We start from the raw sequence: 20,361 nt of genomic DNA on the forward strand, positions 1-20,361 counted from the left end.
GTTTTTACATTTCGTGCTAGTTTACTCTCATAATCTATCTTCCCTCTATTATTATTTTTTTAGTCGTCCTTTGCTGGTTTTTAAAAAATTCCCAATCCTCTGGCCTCCTACTAATCTTGGTCACTTTGTATGCCATTGTTTTCAATTTGATGCCATCTTTTACTTCCTTAGTTAGCCACTGATGGTTTTCCCTTCTCAAAGTTTTTCCTTCTCACTGGAATATATTTTTGTTGAGAGTTGTGAAATATCTCCTTAAATGTCTGCCATTGCTTATCAACCGGCTCACACTTTAATGTATTTTCCAAGCCCACTTTGCCTACATACCTTTCTAATTACCTTTATTTAAGATCAGGACACTGGTTTGAGATCCAACTATCTCACCCTCCAACTGAATTTGAAATTTAACCATGCTATAATCACTCTTTCCTAGAGGATCCTTTACTATGAGATCACTTTTTAATCCTGTCTCATTACACAGTACCAGATCTAATATAGCCTGCTCCCTGGTTGGTTCCGCAACATACTGTTGAAGGCAACAATCCCGAATACACTCTATGAACTCTTCAAGGCTACCCTGGCCAATTTGCTTTGTCCAATCAATATGAAGATTAAAATCACCCATGATTATTGCCGTACCTTTCTTACAAGCCTCCATTATTTCTTGATTTATACTCTGTCCAACAGTGTAGCTACTGTTAGGGGACTTGTAGCCTATGCCCATCAGTGCCTTCTTGCTCTTTGACTTTTTAAATTTCTTCCCCCCACTATTTAGGTTAAAACCCTCTCTACAGCCCTAGTTATTCGATTCGCCAGAACACTAGTCCCAGCATGGTTCACACAAAGGGTATTGGAAATCTCTTCCCAAAATGCTGTGAATGCTGGGTCATTTGAACTGTTCAAGACTGAGAACGAGAGAGTTTTGTTGGATAAGGATATCAAGGGATATGGAACAAGGGCAGGTAAATGGAGTTGAGGAACAGATCAGCCATGATCCAATTGAACGGTGTAACAGGCTTGAGGAACCAAATGGTCTACTCCATATGTTTCTATATAATCAAAGGAGTAGACTGTATTGTCTTTGTAAGTTTTAAAAGTAGAATTCAAATATTTTCCTATTTTGGGATAGGTGCACAAAGCCCTAAGATGCAGACAAAGAATTTAGCGATTTGATGGCTATCATCATTTTTTTTAGTATGGCATTTGAGGTCAAAATGCTCAGCTTGTGTCAACTATCCCGTATGGCAGCACACATCCTACCTGGCCACGAAGTGAAAAAATGATATACTCTCGCTCAGCATTAGATATAGTTCTGTGAGTTTCTGGTGTGTCACTAGCCAGCCAGAACCAAAGCAGACACCAGGCCACTCCAAATGCACCTGATGAAAAAAAAATCTATTAGTGTGAAACAGTATGCATCAAAAACAATTTATAATCTGTTAAGATATTAAAAAATTTACACCTGCACACACCAATTTGTAACTTCTTCAAACTTGCCACATTGGAATTGCACCCTTCCTCCAGTGGACATGCTGTAACATCACAACTAGTGGAATGGTGCAATTACAAGGTGACATATTTATACAAGTAATGTTCATTATAAATGTGGACATATGGGGCCCAAGTTTCCATACGATAAAAAACGGGCGCCCCTCCGAGCTGGGCGCCCGTTTTTCGCGCCTAAAACGGCGCCGGAAAAAAAACTCGCGATTCTGGAGAGCCCTGCAGCTCCTTGTCTGTTTGGCGTGGTGCCCAGGGGGGCGGAGCCTACACTCGCGCCGATTTTGTAAGTGGGAGGGGGCGGGTACTATTCAAATTAGTTTTTTTCCTGCCGGCAACGCTGCGCGTTGGAGCGTTCGCGCACGCGCAGTGTGAAGGAAACATTGGCACTCGGCCATTTTTGTCGTTCTTTGTAGCTGTTTAGTTTTTGAACATTTTTTAATAAAAGCACATTGCCATCAGCACATCAGCACTGAGAAGGCTGCAGGAAGCCTCAGAAAGTTGAGGCAGCCGTTTCCCGACGACCCCTCACTTTTGCCGTTGGGAAATGGCTCCTCAATTTCTGAGGCTTCCTGCAGCCTTCTGTCTCCTTCCCTCCCTCCGTCTGGAACGGCTCCCCCCCCCCCCCCCACCGCGTTCGGTCGGTTGGGTCCCTCCCCGCCATCTGGAACGGCTTCCCTGCGTTCGGTCGGTCCCCTCCCTCCCGCCCGCCGTCTGGAACGGCTTCCTCCCCCCCCCCCCCCCCCCACCCCCTGCGTTCGGTCGGTTGGGTCCCTCCCCGCCGTCTGGAACGGCTTCCCTACGTTCGGTTGGTCGGTCGGTTCCCTCCCTCCCTCCCTCCTGCCCGCCGCCTTCGGGAACGGCTGCCTCGTTTTGAGAGGCTTGCTGCAGCATTCTCCGTGCCTGAAGCACTTTCACACAGGTAGGAAGATGGTTTATTTAATCTTTTCTTTGCTTATAAATTTTTATTCAGGTTGATTTATTTGTATAAGTATAAATAAGGATTTATTGTAGAATTTAATGACTTCCCTTCTCCCCTCCCCCCCACCTCGTTCTGGACGCCTAATTTGTAGCCTGATTTTTTAATGTGTAGAACAGGTTTTTTCAGTTCTACAAAAATCTTCACTTGCTCCATTCTAAGTTAGTTTGGAGTACGTTTTCACTGTGGAAACTTTCAAATCAGGCGTCAGTGGCCGGACACGCCCCCTTTTGAAGAAAAAATTCTGTTCCAAAGTGGAACTGTTCTACCTGACTAGAACTGCAGAAAAAAAAATGTGAGAATTGTGATTTCTAAGATAGTCCGTTCTCCACCAGTTGCTCCTAAAAATCAGGCGCAAATCATGTGGAAACTTGGGCCCATGAATTTATAATGGAAATAGAAATATAAGGCCATATTTATGACTTTAAAATGGGCACTAAATTACCTCTGTGTATCCCCCACCCGGTTCAATTACCCTCCGCCCTCGAACTACTTTCAAGTAAAGACTACACTGACTCTCGCTGTGCCATGTTATGGGAGAATGACTTGTGTTAATATAAATCTTGTTGAGTAACTGGTATATTCTGTTTAGTAATACATGAAGTTGATAACGTGCCAATTTCATCCATCCATTAGAACAAAGTTGTGTGCCCGGTGTGTATCTGTAGGGCATGGGCAAATGTATACAGGGCCAAAAAGATCTTGCTTGGCTCAAATCTTCCATTGTTTTAAAAAAAATGAATCATTACTTTCTGTTAAGTAAAGCAGGTATATTGGTTCAAATGGCCCATTGATGAAAGAACCACCAAGTATCTTTGGTATAAAAAAATTACATTCATTAGCTACCACTAAACAGGAAAATCATAAACGGTGCCAATCACTCAAAACATTTTTTAAACTCCTGAATGGTTGTTTCAGTTTCTCAGCCATCTCACTATGTACATAAAACTAAAAAATAACCTAATGAACACAGAAACATTAAATTAACCATACCTATAAAGTTCCTCATGCTTTATTGAAAATCCCACCTCACAGGCCTTCATTCTTGTGGGCCCACAAGGCTCAAGTTATTCACCTTCCTGGAACTTGTACTGTTCACCTTGGACTTCCTTCCTGATATTTTTTGGGCCTCCAAGAATGCTCAATCTTGGTGCTAATAAATTTAGAAAGAAATATTTTGTTCCTCTCTCCCAGTTGCCCAACTCTTTTGCAAACATGGACACCAAGAAAACTGTAAAGCTCTTTTTTCTGAAACATACGAACGTATGAAAATGACAGACAAGAGACCAGCTGGCCTGTCTCATTATGTCATGGTGTAACATAAACACACCATCCTCTCCCCCAACCAGCGAGCCAAACTGGGAGGCAAAAAAAATCTAAAGGCATACTTAGGGAAAGAAAAACTTTGGAAATTCCTCTCCCCCCCCCCCTCAAGCAATCAAAGTACTAGGACACCACAGTGACGACGAGTCACATTCTCTCCCCACCCCCACCCCGTACCCACCTACCTTCTAAACATTGTGATTTTTCCTACAGTTAGGACCATGTCCAACTCTCTTTTGAATGATTGCAGTGAAACAGCACTCACTGCATGAGCTGACAATATTCTATAGGTTGACAACACTCTGAAAAGAAATAATTCCTGAAATCAAATCCAGTTCTCTGCTTACATAACTTATACTATGTGAAACCATGCAAGGATCGCTGGTCCCGGATGCATGGAGCAACCCAAAGGTCAATCTGGGTGTGTTCAGGGCAACATTTTAGTGACTCAAAATTACCTTGCAACTAGCTGGATTTTTTCTGCGAGTAAACCTGCAAAGCTGCAAATGTGTAGGCAACCATTCATTAGTGAAATGATAAGACAAACCATTGCTGTCGAGAAAACAGTACCAAACACTGAAATTAAACAGCCAGAGGGAAATCTGCAAATAGAATCAGAAGTCCAGAGATATACTTTATGAAATACAAGTGACATGGCTCTTAAGATGAATTCTTTTGAACTTTCAGGGGACCTCATAGAAACGTTTAAAATTCTGACGGGTTTGGACAGGTTGGATGCAGGAAGAATGTTCCCAATGTTGGGGAAGTCCAGAACCAGGGGTCACAGTCTAAGGATAAGGGGTAAGCCATTTAGGACCGAGATAAGGAGAAACTTCTTCACCCAGAGAGTGGTGAACCTGTGGAATTCTCTACCACAGAAAGTAGTTGAGGCCAATTCACTAAATATATTCAAAAGGGAGTTAGATGAAGTCCTTACTACTCGGGGGATCAAGGGGTATGGCGTGAAAGCAGGAAGGGGGTACTGAAGTTTCATGTTCAGCCATGAACTCATTGAATGGCGGTGCAGGCTAGAAGGGCTGAATGGCCTGCTCCTGCACCTATTTTCTATGTTTCTATGTTTCCCATTTAACAGCTCTAGGGCTGGATTTTCGTTTTTTTGCATTTTCCAGGTGAAAATCACGGCGAAATCAAACATTTAGCGCCGAGTTAGCATGAGCGCCAGAGCGGCAACTTTCGCCAAATGGAAGTTCACGCCGAGTGTTAGCGCTAACTCCAGCATTGTATCACACAACTTGTGCGCTGGAGCTGAAAGTTCAGGCGCTTAAAAAAAAAAAGTCGGCCGTTTTGCGCAAATGTTTTTTTTTCTTCCCACGCTTCTGGTCTGAATGCAAATGCAGGGCGCAGCCGTGTGCATGCGCAGTACACCCAGGGTTGAATCGGCCATTTGAAAATTGGATTTTGATCATGGAGGATGAGAAGTTGAGACAGTATGCCAGGCGATTTAGCCACGAGGCTAATGAATCTCTAAGTGGGAGCTGTGGAGAGAAGATGGTAGGAGTTACATCGCAGGGGTGGATCTAGACCCCTGCCATCCATTTTTAAACGCATATGGAGGGAAATATCTGAGGAGGTCTCCTCCTTAGACAGTGGTCAGAAGTGGCACACAGTGCCGAAAAAAGTTCAATGATCTTTTGAGAATCGTTACAGTACAATTTTTAATTCATGCACTCCTTCATTACTTCAATTATAAATCTGACACTATTTGTTCTTCTGTTTTGGTGCCTGTCAGCAGTATGTGGGTGTTCTTATGCTGTTACTGTCTCTCAGCACTCTGTGGGATGCCTCCTAAAATGTATGACACATAGGTAGGCTTAGTTTGGCACCCTATTTGCCACGAATGATCTTTACACGATATTAAAATTGCTTTCTGAGAGCTCATAAGATGTCTCTGCACTTCAATGTCCTCCTGATGAATCACCTGCACCTTCCAAGGCCATTAAACAGAGGACTGTATTACATTCAGACAGTATGGTATAAGTGCTTTACTGCTTATGTCAGTGCCACAAGAGCAGATAGACCCTCTTGTAAGCATTCCCATTTTCATCTTTGTAGGCAAAGAAGTCATACAATTGCGGACAGGCGGCGGTCTGCCTCAGACCCTGCCACTCAAGGACATTGAGGAGCGAGTGGCAGGCCTCATCGGCGTCTCAAGTCGGGCAACTGCCACTGAGGCTGCTGACCCCCTCTTGGATACTGAGGGTAAGTCCTGCACACTCTCTGGGCTGGGTTGGGGCAATGTCATGCAGTATCTGTGGACTAGGGTTGGGGCAATGGCATGCAGTGTCTGTGGACTAGATATAATGGAGTAGCGGCAGGCCTTCAAATGAACCTGTGCTATGCGACCTTCCTCATGTCACCCTGCCCCCTTCCCTGCTGCTAACCACTCATCTGTTGCTTTCTACTTCCAGATGACCAGCCACAGCCGCAGCATCCCTCAAAGCAACACTCCACATCAGGCCTTCGTGTGGAGGAGGAGGAGGAGGAGGAGGAAGAAGAGGACAAGTTTACAGATCAGCCGACTCCGGGGTAGATGCAATCCACCCCTCTTTTACCACTGGCACTCACCTCGTCTGCGGACGATGACATAACTTTCTCGGGGACTAGTAGCGTGCAGCAACGCAGTGCTGGGGTCAAATCCCGTGTGCTATCTCTCCGGAGGGCGAGTCTGCTGACAGACCTGGAACGTGGAATGTCCAGGGAGAGCATCCAGCTCGCCCGTCAGCTCCTGGACGTCTTGGGTAGGATTCCCACGACCATCGAGAGTCTCACTGCGACCATTACGGAGGTAGGGTCGCAGATTGTCGGTGCGAGCTGTGAAACCTGTGAGGCCATCAATGCCCACACAAGGTTGGTGGCCTCCACGCAGTGACACTGAGTCCCGGCGAATGTGGCGCGAAGCCTTGGGGAATATGGCGCATCACAGGCACAAGCTCTGCTTCAACTTGGGCAGGTGATGCAGTCCATAAACCTTCCCCACCATGCTCTCTGCATTCCCCAGGGTCACAGGCAACCACCCCGGGCCATGAGCTGGTCCAGTGCGTCCCCATTGTCTCTCCCCCCACAACACAGCAGCACTCTGACATTGCTGCATGCCATCTTGGTAGCAGCACTTGGGTTCGGAGCAGCAGGCAATGGAGGGGGGTAAGGTCAGGGGGGGGGGGGGGGGGGAGGGGTTGTGGGGAGAGGAAAGAAAGCCTGTGGTAAAAGATAGTGGGGCAGGGGTTGCTGCTTTTATGTTGATGATGCTGGATGCATCCTATGTTTTATTACTATGTTCTGATTTATGTGGCTCATAATGTTGTTGAATTATCACACTGCTGGATACAGCTAATTTATGTTATTTTATTAAAGTTTACTAAGTTGACAATTCTTTTGTTCACCTTAACCATATCTGTATAGTGTCTGATTTGCAGAATAAAAGAGGGAATAGTCAACATGATGGGATAGTGGCCAGGCAATGGTCAAAAGTGGCGTTCACTCTTCAAAGCGTTCAATTATAAGCTGCTGACTTAAGCCTTTTGCAGCGGCGAAATTTCCACGATGTCTCCCCTGTGGTTGTGGTGGGGGTGGTGGTGGCATGGGTTCCTCGCAAGCTTGTCTTCCTCCTCCTCCCCCCCACCCCTCTCTCCTAAGGTGGTCCTGCAATCCCCATTGGCGAATCCTGTCCCTTCATGATGGATAAGTTGTGTAGCATGCAGCACACCACAATGAACTCAGCGACCTGCTGAGGGGAGTATTGCAGGCAACCTCCAAAGTGGTCCAGGCATCGGAAGCACTGCTTGAGCACTCCAACTGTTTGTTCAACGATGTTGCATGTGGCTGCATGGCTCTCATTATAGCGATGCTCTGCTTCTGTCTGAGGATTCCGGAGGAGGGTCATGAGCCAGCTGGCGAGGCTATAATCTTTGTCTCCGAGCATCCAGCTCAGGCCTTGTGGTTGACACTGGAACATGAGTGAGACACTGCTCTCACGCAAGATGAAAGCATCATGGATGCTCCCTAGATATTAGGTATTGACTGCCATGATGTGCTGAGTATGGTCCCAGACGATCTATATGTTCATGCAGTGGAATCCCTTTCGGTTTCAGTAAACCTCTGGATTCTCTAAAGGTGCTCGCAGGGCGATGTGTATAGAGTCAAGGGAACCCTGAACCTTGGAGAAGCCAGCAAAACCTACAGCCCTCTTTGGATCTCCTTGGTCATTGAGAAGTTTATGAAGTCCATTCTGTGTGCGTACAGTGCAGTAGTCACCTGGCGAATGCAGTAATGTGTAGCGTGCTGCGAGATGGAGCATATGTTCCCCACTGATGCCTGAAAGGAGCCGGAGGCATAGAAGGTAAGTGCCACAGTCATCTTCACCTCGACGGGCAGTGCAGTCCTGTTGCCGCAGGTAGACTGTAGGTCTGCCTGTATGAGCCGGCATATCTCTGTGACCAGCACTTTTTGGAAGCGCAGCCTTCTAACACACTGTGCCTCAGAGAGCTGCAGGTATGAGCGATGTTCCCTATAAACTTGTAGGGGGTAAGGCCTCCTCCCCATGCGACCTCTTCGATTACTTTGAAAATGATCATCAAGAAGCCTTCTTCCATCCCGATAGTTTTATGGTCACTTTTGCTTACACTAGCTTTTTATTTCATGATTTTTAAAAAAGTATTAAACTGAATTCAAATTCTCAAACTTCCATGGTGTGTTTTAAACTCTTGTTCTCTGGATTAATAGTCTAATAACATAACCACCACACTACCATATACATTTTTCCACTGCAGATACCTATTAATTCATTTTAAATGGCAGCATTTAAACTGAGGCTTTGGAAAATATGCTATTTGGGTGAGAGGGGAGCGACCTATCAAAAGCCCAGCGGGAGATCGAGAGCCAGCGGCAGTTGGTGAGAGGGGAGCGACCTATCAAAAGCCCAGCGGGAGATCGAGAGCCAGCGGCAGTTGGTGAGAGGCGGGAGCGACCTGTCAAAAGCCCAGCGGGAGATCGAGAGCCAGCGGCAGTTGGTGAGAGGCGGGAGCGACCTGTCAAAAGCCCAGCGGGAGATCGAGAGCCAGCGGCAGTTGGTGAGAGGCGGGAGCGACCTGTCAAAAGCCCAGCGGGAGATCGAGAGCCAGCGGCAGTTGGTGAGAGGCGGGAGCGACCTGTCAAAAGCCCAGCGGGAGATCGAGAGCCAGCAGCAGTTGGTGAGAGGGGAGCGACCTATCAAAAGCCCAGCGGGAGATTGAGAGCCAGCGGCAGTTGGTGAGAGGGGAGCGGCCTATAAAGGCCCAGCGGGAGATCGAGAGCCAGCGGCAGTTGGTGAGAGGGGAGCGGCCTATAAAGGCGACCGGTGCAGCTACAGTGGGAGAGAAAGCAAAATAGAAGTAGAAGGGAATCAAAAAGTGACGTCACAGCCAATGGGGTAAGTGATTGGCTGGTGATTGGTGAGTAGCTTTTCTTTTTATTTTTTATATCAGTAAGTGAACTTTAGCATTGTTACTACCAATTTAAGTGTATCTAAGGGTTAAGACATGGCAGGAGAGCTCGGTCACGTGATATGCTCCTCCTGTACCATGTGGGAACTCGGGGACACTTCCTGTGTCCCTGGGCGCTACGTGTGTGGGAAGTGTATCCGCCTCGAGCTCTTGATGGTCCGCGTTGCGGAATTGGAGCTGAGGGTGGATTCACTCTGGAGCATCCACGATGCTGAGAATGACGTGAGTATCACGTGTAGTGAGTTGGTCTTACCGCAGGAGAAGGATCCACAGCCAGATAGGGAATGGAAGACCAGCAGGAAGAGTAGTGCAAGAAAGATAGTGCAGGGGTCCCCTGTGGTCATCCCCCTGCAAAACAGATACACTGCTTTGAGTACTGTTGGGGGGGATGAATCATCAGGGGAGGGCAGCAGCAGCCAAGTTCATGGCACTGTGGCTGGCTCTGCTGCACAGGAGGGCAGGAAAAAGATTGGGAGCACGATAGTGATAGGGGATTCGATGGTGAGGGGAATAGATAGGCGTTTCTGCGGCCGCAACCGAGACTCCAGGATGGTATGTTGCCTCCCTAGTGCAAGGGTCAAGGATGTCTCGGAGCGGGTGCAGGACATTCTGAAATGGGAGGGAGAACAGCCAGTTGTCGTGGTGCACATTGGTACCAACGACATAGGTAAAAAAAGGGATGAGGTCCTACGAAAAGAATTTAAGGAGCTAGGAGCTAAATTAAAAAGTAGGACCTCAAAAGTAGTAATCTCGGGATTGCTACCAGTACCACGTGCTAGTCTGAGTAGGAATCGCAGGATAGCACAGATGAATACGTGGCTTGAGCAGTGGTGCAGCAGGGAGGGATTCAAATTCCTGGGGCATTGGAACCGGTTCTGGGGGAGGTGGGACCAGTACAAACCGGACGGTCTGCACCTGGCCAGGACCGGAACCAATGTCCTAGGGGGAGTGTTTGCTAGTGCTGTTGGGGAGGAGTTCAACTAATATTGCAGGGGGATGGGAACCAATGCAGGGAGACAGAGGGAGACAAAAATGAGGCAAAAGCAAAAGACAGAAAGGAGATGAGGAAAAGTGGAGGGCAGAGAAACCCAAGGCAAAGAACAAAAAGGGCCACTGTACAGCAAAATTCTAAAAGGACAAAGGGTGTTAAAAAAGCAAGCCTGAACGCTTTGTGTCTTAATGCAAGGAGTATCCGCAATAAGGTGGATGAATTAACTGTGCAAATAGACGTTAACAAATATGATGTGATTGGGATTACGGAGACGTGGCTCCAGGATGATCAGGGCTGGGAACTCAACATCCAGGGGTATTCAACATTCAGGAAGGATAGAAAAAAAGGAAAAGGAGGTGGGGTAGCATTGCTGGTTAAAGAGGAGATTAATGCAATAGTTAGGAAAGACATTAGCTTGGATGATGTGGAATCTATATGGGTAGAGCTGCAGAACACTAAAGGGCAAAAAACGTTAGTGGGAGTTGTGTACAGACCTCCAAACAGTAGTAGTGATGTTGGGGAGGGCATCAAACAGGAAATTAGGAGTGCATGCAATAAAGGTGCAGCAGTTATAATGGGTAACTTTAATATGCACATAGATTGGGCTAGCCAAACTGGAAGCAATACGGTGGAGGAGGATTTCCTGGAGTGCATAAGGGATGGTTTTCTAGACCAATATGTCGACGAAACAACTAGGGGGGAGGCCATCTTAGACTGGGTGTTGTGTAATGAGAGGGGATTAATTAACAATCTCATTGTGCGAGGCCCCTTGGGGAAGAGTGACCATAATATGGTGGAATTCTGCATTAGGATGGAAAATTAAACAGTTAATTCAGAGACCATGGTCCAGAACTTAAAGAAGGGTAACTTTGAAGGTATGAGGCGTGAATTGGCTAAGATAGATTGGCGAATGATACTTAAGGGGTTGACTGTGGATGGGCAATGGCAGACATTTAGAGACCGCATGGATGAATTACAACAATTGTACATTCCTGTCTGGCATAAAAAGAAAAAAGGGAAGGTGGCTCAACCGTGGCTATCTAGGGAAATCAGGGATAGTATTAAAGCCAAGGAAGTGGCATACAAATTGGCCAGAAATAGCAGCGAACCTGGGGACTGGGAGAAATTTAGAACTCAGCAGAGGAGGACAAAGGGTTTGATTAGGGCAGGGAAAATGGAGTACGAGAAGAAGCTTGCAGGGAACATTAAGGCGGATTGCAAAAGTTTCTATAGGTATGTAAAGAGAAAAAGGTTAGTAAAGACAAACGTAGGTCCCCTGCAGTCAGAATCAGGGGAAGTCATAACAGGGAACAAAGAAATGGCAGACCAATTGAACAAGTACTTTGGTTCAGTATTCACTAAGGAGGACACAAACAACCTTCCGGATATAAAAGGGGTCAGAGGGTCTAGTAAGGAGGAGGAACTGAGGGAAATCTTTATTAGTCGGGAAATTGTGTTGGGGAAATTGATGGGATTGAAGGCCGATAAATCCCCAGGGCCTGATGGACTGCATCCCAGAGTACTTAAGGAGGTGGCCTTGGAAATAGCGGGTGCATTGACAGTCATTTTCCAACATTCCATTGACTCTGGATCAGTTCCTATCGAGTGGAGGGTAGCCAATGTAACCCCACTTTTTAAAAAAGGAGGGAGAGAGAAAGCAGGGAATTATAGACCGGTCAGCCTGACCTCAGTAGTGGGTAAAATGATGGAATCAATTATTAAGGATGTCATAGCAGCGCATTTGGAAAATGGTGACATGATAGGTCCAAGTCAGCATGGATTTGTGAAAGGGAGATCATGCTTGACAAATCTTCTAGAATTTTTTGAGGATGTTTCCAGTAAAGTGGACAAAGGAGAACCAGTTGATGTGGTATATTTGGACTTTCAGAAGGCTTTCGACAAGGTCCCACACAGGAGATTAATGTGCAAAGTTAAAGCACATGGGATTGGGGGTAGTGTGCTGACGTGGATTGAGAACTGGTTGTCAGATAGGAAGCAAAGAGTAGGAGTAAATGGGTACGTTTCAGAATGGCAGGCAGTGACTAGTGGGGTACCGCAAGGTTCTGTGCTGGGGCCCCAGCTGTTTACATTGTACATTAATGATTTAGACGAGGGGATTAAATGTAGTATCTCCAAATTTGCGGATGACACTAAGTTGGGTGGCAGTGTGAGCTGCGAGGAGGATGCTATGAGGCTGCAGAGTGACTTGGATAGGTTAGGTGAGTGGGCAAATGCGTGGCAGATGAAGTATAATGTGGATAAATGTGAAGTTATCTACTTTGGTCATAAAAACAGAGAGACAGACTATTATCTGAATGGTGACAGATTAGGAAGGGGGAAGGTGCAGCAAGACCTGGGTGTCATGGTACATCAGTCATTGAAGGTTGGCATGCAGGTACAGCAGGCGGTTAAGAAAGCAAATGGCATGTTGGCCTTCATAGCGAGGGGATTTGAGTACAGGGGCAGGGAGGTGTTGCTACAGTTGTATAGGGCCTTGGTGAGGCCACACCTGGAGTATTGTGTACAGTTTTGGTCTCCTAACTTGAGGAAGGACGTTCTTGCTATTGAGGGAGTGCAGCGAAGATTCACCAGACTGATTCCCGGGATGGTGGGACTGACCCATCAAGAAAGACTGGATCAACTGGGCTTGTATTCACTGGAGTTCAGAAGAGTGAGAGGGGACCTCATAGAAACGTTTAAAATTCTGACGGGTTTGGACAGGTTGGATGCAGGAAGAATGTTCCCAATGTTGGGGAAGTCCAGAACCAGGGGTCACAGTCTAAGGATAAGGGGTAAGCCATTTAGGACCGAGATGAGGAGAAACTTCTTCACCCAGAGAGTGGTGAACCTGTGGAATTCTCTACCACAGAAAGTAGTTGAGGCCAATTCACTAAATATATTCAAAAGGGAGTTAGATGAAGTCCTTACTACTCCGGGGATCAAGGGGTATGGCGAGAAAGCAGGAAGGGGGTACTGAAGTTTCATGTTCAGCCATGAACTCATTGAATGGTGGTGCAGGCTAGAAGGGCTGAATGGCCTGCTCCTGCACCTATTTTCTATGTTTCTATTTTATTTAAGAATGTATTTTAAAAATGTTAGGTAAATTATCAAACTAAAAATATAGAAAGACAAAACTAAAAATATGTACATTATCATGTCTCAGTAACCTTTTTATTGGTGTTACACGAAAAAAAGCACCAATTATTTGTCTTTAAAAGTTGTGGCTCAATTTTCTGCTGAATGTTGTCAATACAATTAAGAGAATGAGACTTCTAATCAAACTGAAGATACAAAAAAAAGGCTGCAGAATTCTATGCACTATCACAGAACGTTTTTACATATGACCTTTCCCCTATGATTTTAACTATATTTACTGCAAACAATACATACTGCTCCCGTATTCAAAAAAGCATAGCCTTGTAATTACTGGTGTATTCTCCAATCAAAATGCGTCACAAGAGGGTTTGCATTTCCATCAGGGATTTGGTTCGTTGGGTCTCCATAATAAATTTATCCTAGGTCATTGCATAGAGCTATTCAGACCGGGCAGGTCCCAAGTGTGACTCCTAGAGCTGGCTGTTTTCAGCAGGGGCCGCAAAATGACATTATAATTAGTCTAAGTGTCCAAGGGAAAGGGGAAAGATCCCGGCTTCTGATTGCTCTTCAATGAGTCCTGCTGGGTAACATGCAATGAGATCAGCAATAAATGCAACTAACTGATGACATTTTACATGCAGATTAGCCTGTTTACTGATAATTCCACAGAACTTCCTTCCACTTATATGAGTTTTGATAGGTGAACAGGGAAAATAAAATACTTTCCAGGGCATGTCACTAGCCAGTCAAATGCAAATGTCAGTATCAGCTTGGGCTAAGTGGTATGGGAGGAAGGAAGAAAGTAAAGAAATAAAATATCGGAGCGAGATTAAATTGCATGTAGCTGCTTTACAATTACAATTATAAAACCTTACCAAATATGTAGAACACATATGACCAATCCATGTAATAGCAAATTATTCCAGACAATGGAAGGGAAACAACTGTTCCAAATTGGGCACCTAAAAAGTAGTAAGACTCAAGATTTAGAAACTGCTTTACTGCATGACAAGTATTCAGGGTACCAGATGTATACCTACATTTAAACTGGCATTTAACTTCAGTAGTTCAAATAAACAGTCTATCAAGGTTTATACAATGTGAGCGAACATCAACCCCAAAGGTCTTACCTTCACACAGTATGAGCTGGACAGAACATGTCCTTGTCATCAGCTACAGATTATACTATACTGCAGAAAATGGCACTACAAAAAATTCAAAACTCTGTGAATGCCATCATAACTCAAGAACAAATACTACTACAAAAAGGCAAAAACCAGAAACAAAAAATTACATTTTAATTTACAAACACATACAACATGTGGGACTGAATCTAGTAATGAATACTGTTTGAATTTATAGAGTTGACTAGATATTAACAAAACAAACATCTGAGGCTATTAAAGAGACTGTCTCAGCGTTAGGACCCCATTTTAAATACAAGCCTTTACAGAAGAAATATGGTCAACATTACAAATTTAATGTTTTGTGATTTTATTTGTATTTAAACATAAAGGGCATGAAACTGTTCCATTTTACAGCTCCGTTAGCACCAAGAGGGGAGGGACGCTAACAGGGCTCAATGGCGTTATCGCCCAGGAGAGCAGTGGGGGGGGGGGGGCAATAGCACCTCTGGGGAAACTGTCCCAGAGGTTTGGGGGGGGCGCTGTGCCGGCAGCACTGGGATGGTGCACACCTGGCAATGACATCATCGGCATGCCCCCAACCCTTTACTGCCCTGACCCCTTTGCGCCATGGGGCACGAAGCTGGCGGACCTCCGCCGCTGGGGCACTCCTTAAAGGGTGGCCTTTAGCACCCTGGGCTGCCATTTTATTTTGTTGGTCCGACTCTTGTGCCGGCTCGATAATGGTGGTCCTTGCATTGATCAGGCCACCATCATACAGCCCGGCACTGCAGTTTGAGTGCAGGACTGCTCGCCCGGTCGATCGCGTCCCTGGTGCCCCAGTGGCCGGCCATTAAAGGGTCTGTACAGTGCGCAGCGGCCCTCCCCTTTAAATGAAGGGGAAGGGCGTTGTAACACGTCAGCGCCAGGTGGAGCATTTTTGTAGCGCCCCTCCAAGGAAGCGGCGTGCCGGAGAGGCCCAATTCCGGGTCGGGGGCGGGACTTCCGGGCCTAGCGATAAAAGTCCCAGCTCCAGAAGGTTTCCGTCCCCAATCGGGGAGAGGGGTAATTTCACCCCCTAAGTGTCAATACGATCAGGAGTATTGGTCTAAAAAAGGTTAATAAGCGTGACAATTAATATGAAATTGATACTGACACCATTTTCTTAATGATTTCATTATTACTAATGTTAATTATGCTCTCAGTGTCACCTTCAGGAAGTTCAGCACTTGCATTATTTTCAGCACAATGTATAAGCACACATTTTAACTGGAATGAACTCACCTGCATATGATAAACTGACGAGTGTGCTCCGTTCTAGAGGTGGAGCCCATTTAGCCCACATTGCATGCATGGCAGGGAAAGTCACACCCTATTATATAATCACAGCAAACACAAGAAAAACCTTTTAAACTACTGATAGCCAGTGGGGAGAAAATGAATCCATTGTCTTAAGGCTCGCCACAAATTTCATTCGCTTGCAAGCAATTCCATCCCCCTCACTGGCCCCCGTCAGGCTGAACCAGACTGTTCGCAACTTCGGCATTCGATTTGACCGAGCTGAGCTTCTGACCCCATATCCTCCCCATCACTAAGGCAGTCTACTTACACCTCTAATATTGCTCATCTCCGCTCCTGCCTCAGCTCATCTGCTGCTGAAACTCTCAGTGATACTTTTGTTACCTCCAGACTCAACTATTCCAATATTCTCTTTGCCCCTCCCTATCTCTATGCCCTTCTGCATCGTGATCGGGGCCCAGGAAAGGCGCGAGTTCGGGGCCAGGGGCAGCACAGGCCAGCCACGGTGCGATATGTGTGCACACTAGGTCTGTGCAGCAGAGCTGGTCTCCAGTCGTCTTGGGTAATCCTTGCCACTGGACCAAGACCTAGCTCTGTCAAGCCCGTGTGGTGGCTGGTGGGCAACGGCCACCACACATTAAAAACAAATCCACGCACAGGCATCTTCCACCTTTCAGGATGTAGTTCGGGTCCTTCATTGAAACACCTGTGAACGCATCCTTTTTTGGCATGGAAGCAAGTCATCCTCATTTCGAGGGACCGCCTATGATGATGGTGAACCTTCAACAGCTTTCCGAGAACTCTACGTTGGTCGAACTGTGGCCTCTTGTGCATCCTCCAGCCCACCACTGGCAGCTATACCTTTGGCTGTCTAGGCCCTAACCTCTGTAATTCCCTCCCGAAGCCCCTCGCTCCTTTAAGGTAGTCCTTAAAATCTACCTCTTTGACCTGTCCCAATGTCTCCTTTTTTGTGTTGGTCACATTTTGTCTGATTACTGTCCTGTGAAGCATCTTGGAATGTTTTACTACACTAAAGATGCTACATAAATACAAGTTGTTGTTTCAATAACATAGAAATCAGAGGATTTTTTTTTACACAATGTATATTTACACATCTACTGATCAATATTTATTAGGAATGCTGAAGAAAGTAACTCGCCCTCATTTATAAAATGAATTCTACATTGTAATATTTCTAATTAAATCTTTTTGAAATTATAATTCTTCAATGCTTTAATAAATTGACAAATTTTGTGGTGGAAGGAGCTCATTCTGCACTTCCTATATGAAAGTTTAATTAAACAGCAAATGAACAAAAAGAATTCTCTGGATTAAGAGCAAAGTACATTGGAAGCGTTTAGGGATGATGTAATAGATTCCATTATTTATGTTTCTCAGTTACATTTCAGGTTGCTCACCAAGGGCAGCCTGGAAGCAGGTGCTTTGTATAGATGACTAGTGAGGAGATGGTGCATTGAGAGCCGGACACTCTTTGATATTATCACTGAAGTAGAACATTATAACGTCACAATGGGGAGAGATCGCTTTACAAAACGCAGACCTCCAGTTGTAAAACATAAATATGGTAATCAGGGCTGCCCAAGGCACACCGCAGTAAGTGTTAAAATAATTTCTATCATTCAGGAGGATGCACTTCCCTTTAAGATGATACGTCGATGAACTTTATCTCCTTCTCCAGAAATATTTTATATCAATATGATCTTTTCAACCCAGTTATATTTAATTTGCACCATAATGGTCCCATTATTGACAGTAGGTGCACAAGAAGCTAGAAATCCTTAAGTGGACCGTTCCCAATCTAATAACTACAAAAAAATTCAAAACTATTCACATTTAAAAAAAACAGTTTTGTTTTGTAACAAAATTACAATTATTGCCAATTTGATTTCCTTCCCAACAAAGATGCTATATTTTCTAGGAATCACATAAGCCAGATCAATCAAAATCAATAAGTAAATCTTTATCTGTATAAGAGACCACAGATTTTAATGTTTCAATTATGTAAAAAGCTTAAACATATATAGAAATGGTTAGAACATACCTCTCCCAGACCTTCAATAACCCTCAGTACAATTACGTAGTAAGCACCCAGTGCTGCTGCTGGTGGAGTTAACAATGTTAAAAATGAAGTTCCCAGTATGCCAAAGCCAAGTAACAGCTTCCCTCCAAATCGACCAGCCAGATAACCACCAGGAATCTGAGTAATGATATAACCATAGAAGAAAGCACTAAGGATCCACCCCTGTGTATCCGAATCCCAGTTATATACCTTGCCCTGTTGGAGACAATTTAAAAACTTTATATTAAAATAAAATATTAAAATAAGACATCATCCCACAAAATTATGGCTATTCATGGCTAAAATACAGATTATGGCCTCAGGATTTTTTTTTAAGTGCACAAGTTGTAAAACATTTAAATTTCCACTAATAACAAACAAATATCTGATTAATATACCGGCACATCATTCAGAAGGAATAGCACATCCATCCACCATGCGTGGAACATCTGCATTTCTGTTCAATTTTATTGATGTGGGTTACACTGCAAAGCTCCATTTATTACCATCGCTAGGTGCCCTGAGAAGATGATGGTGGACCTTCCTAAACCGTTGCAGTCCTTGTGCTAATGGTGCCATAATGCGGTTAGCTAGGGAATTCCAGGATTTTGACCCAGCGACGATGAAGGAACAACATGTCCCAGTCAGGACAGTGTGTGACTTGGGACAGGAACTCTGTGTTTCTATAACGTTGCTGCTTTTGTCCTTAGTGGTAAAGGATACAGGGGAGGGAGGTGCTGTCTGGAGGAGGCCAATTCTGATTAGCTAACATTAGCTCACTAGTTTCTAAATCATTCTGCTGGGAATAAAATCAGTTGTACTGCCTGCGAAGACACTCTGAAGCCTATTGTCATAGCGACTGGAGGAAGTCAGTACAGGTATACCGAAATACAGGAAAGTAGGCTTTAAAATGGGTTCTTCAGGTGCTTGTTAAGGGTGATACCAACAATGCCTCCACAAGATCCTACAAATCCCCTGGGAGGACAGATGCACCAACATTAGTGTCCTTGACCAAGCCAACAACCCCAGCATTGAAGCACTGACCACACTTGATCAGCTCCGCTGGGCAGGCCACATCGTTCGCATGCCAGACATGAGACTCCCAAAGCAAGTGCTCTACTCAGAACTCCTTCATGGCAAACGAGCCAAAGGTGGGCAGAGGAAACGTTACAGGGACACCCTGAAAGCCTCCCTGAAAAAATGCAACATCCCCACCGACACCTGGTAGTCCCTGGCCAAAGACCATCCTAAGTGGAGGAAGTGCATCCAGGAGGGCGCTGAGCACCTCGAGTCTCATTGCCGAGAGCATGCAGAAATCAATCGCAGGCAGCGGAAGGAGCATGCGGCAAACCTGTCCCACCCACCCCTTCCCTCAACGACTATCTGTCCCACCTGTGACAGGGACTGTGGTTCTCATATTGGACTGTTCAGCCACCTAAGCACTCATTTTTAAGAGTGGAAACAAGTCTTCCTCGATTCCTGGGGACTGCCTATGATGATGGTAAGTATCATACATGCTATCAGTGGGGATGCTTCAAACTTATTGAAGTAGCCTCGAGGTAGCATAATGATCATTGAGATTTGAAACTGTTTAAGTTGTCATTGAAAATGGAGCTGAAAGTAAAATAAATTTGCTGTGTTACATGGAGTAGGACGGAAAATATACAGTGAACTCCATCTAAGTCACTGCTTAGCAAAGTCACATAGTAAGCAAAATAGAGGGTAGAGCTGCAAAGGGATTTTGGGGTACAAATTCACAAATCATTAAAATTAGCAACGCAGGTTAACCAAGCTATAAAATTGAAAACAAAGCAATGGGGTTCATTTCTAGAGGAATAGAATTTAAAAGCAGAGAAATGATGTTAACCTTGCTGGGACCACACTTGGAGTACTAAAAGAACGACTTGCTTTTATACTGTGAACAGTTCTGGTCTCCATATTACAGAAATGATATAGAATTATTGGAGAAAGTGCAAAAAAGATTTACAAGGATGATACCAGAACTGAGAGGTTATAACCATGAGGAAAGGCTAAACAAGCTAGGCTCTTCTAGAAAAAAGACTGGAGGGTAACCTGATAGAGGACTTTAAAATTATGATAGGGTAGACATAGTGAAAATGTTTCCATTTGTGGGAGAAACAGAAATTAGGGGCCATAAATATAAAATAGTTACCAATAAATCCAATAAGGAATCAGGAGAAATTCCTTTACTCAGAGTGGCGAGAATGTGGAGCTCGCTACCACACGGGATAGTTGAGACAAAAAGCATAGAAGTAATAGAAAGGTATGTTGATAGGGCGAGTTGAAGTAATGGGTCTCTAGGTTTTATTTCCTATGTTCTTACTGTGGGAGGATACTTTATGGAGCATAAACACCAACACAGACCTTTTGGGCCGAATGGCCCGTTTCTGTGCTGTAAAATTCTCTGCGCTGGAATGGATTGAGGACGACTGCTCGGAGTTTCCTCAAAGTAG

At 45.0% G+C, this 20,361-nt stretch overlaps 1 protein-coding gene across 1 annotated transcript in view; it reads right to left on the reverse strand.

Moving 5' to 3' along the window:
• slc17a5 (solute carrier family 17 member 5) overlaps window positions 1-20,361 on the reverse strand; it is a 75,656-nt gene that overhangs the window by 40,311 nt on the left and 14,984 nt on the right. The window contains exons 3-6 of the mRNA XM_070884786.1: window positions 17,870-18,103; window positions 15,793-15,880; window positions 14,260-14,346; window positions 1,258-1,376 (exon numbers count right to left, since the gene is read on the reverse strand). Of these exons, the coding sequence (XP_070740887.1) occupies window positions 1,258-1,376; window positions 14,260-14,346; window positions 15,793-15,880; window positions 17,870-18,103 (528 nt within the window). The remainder of the gene's footprint in view (window positions 1-1,257; window positions 1,377-14,259; window positions 14,347-15,792; window positions 15,881-17,869; window positions 18,104-20,361) is intronic.

The sequence above is a fragment of the Pristiophorus japonicus genome, chromosome 7 (genome assembly GCF_044704955.1).
Source record: "Pristiophorus japonicus isolate sPriJap1 chromosome 7, sPriJap1.hap1, whole genome shotgun sequence".
NCBI lineage: Eukaryota > Metazoa > Chordata > Chondrichthyes > Pristiophoridae > Pristiophorus > Pristiophorus japonicus.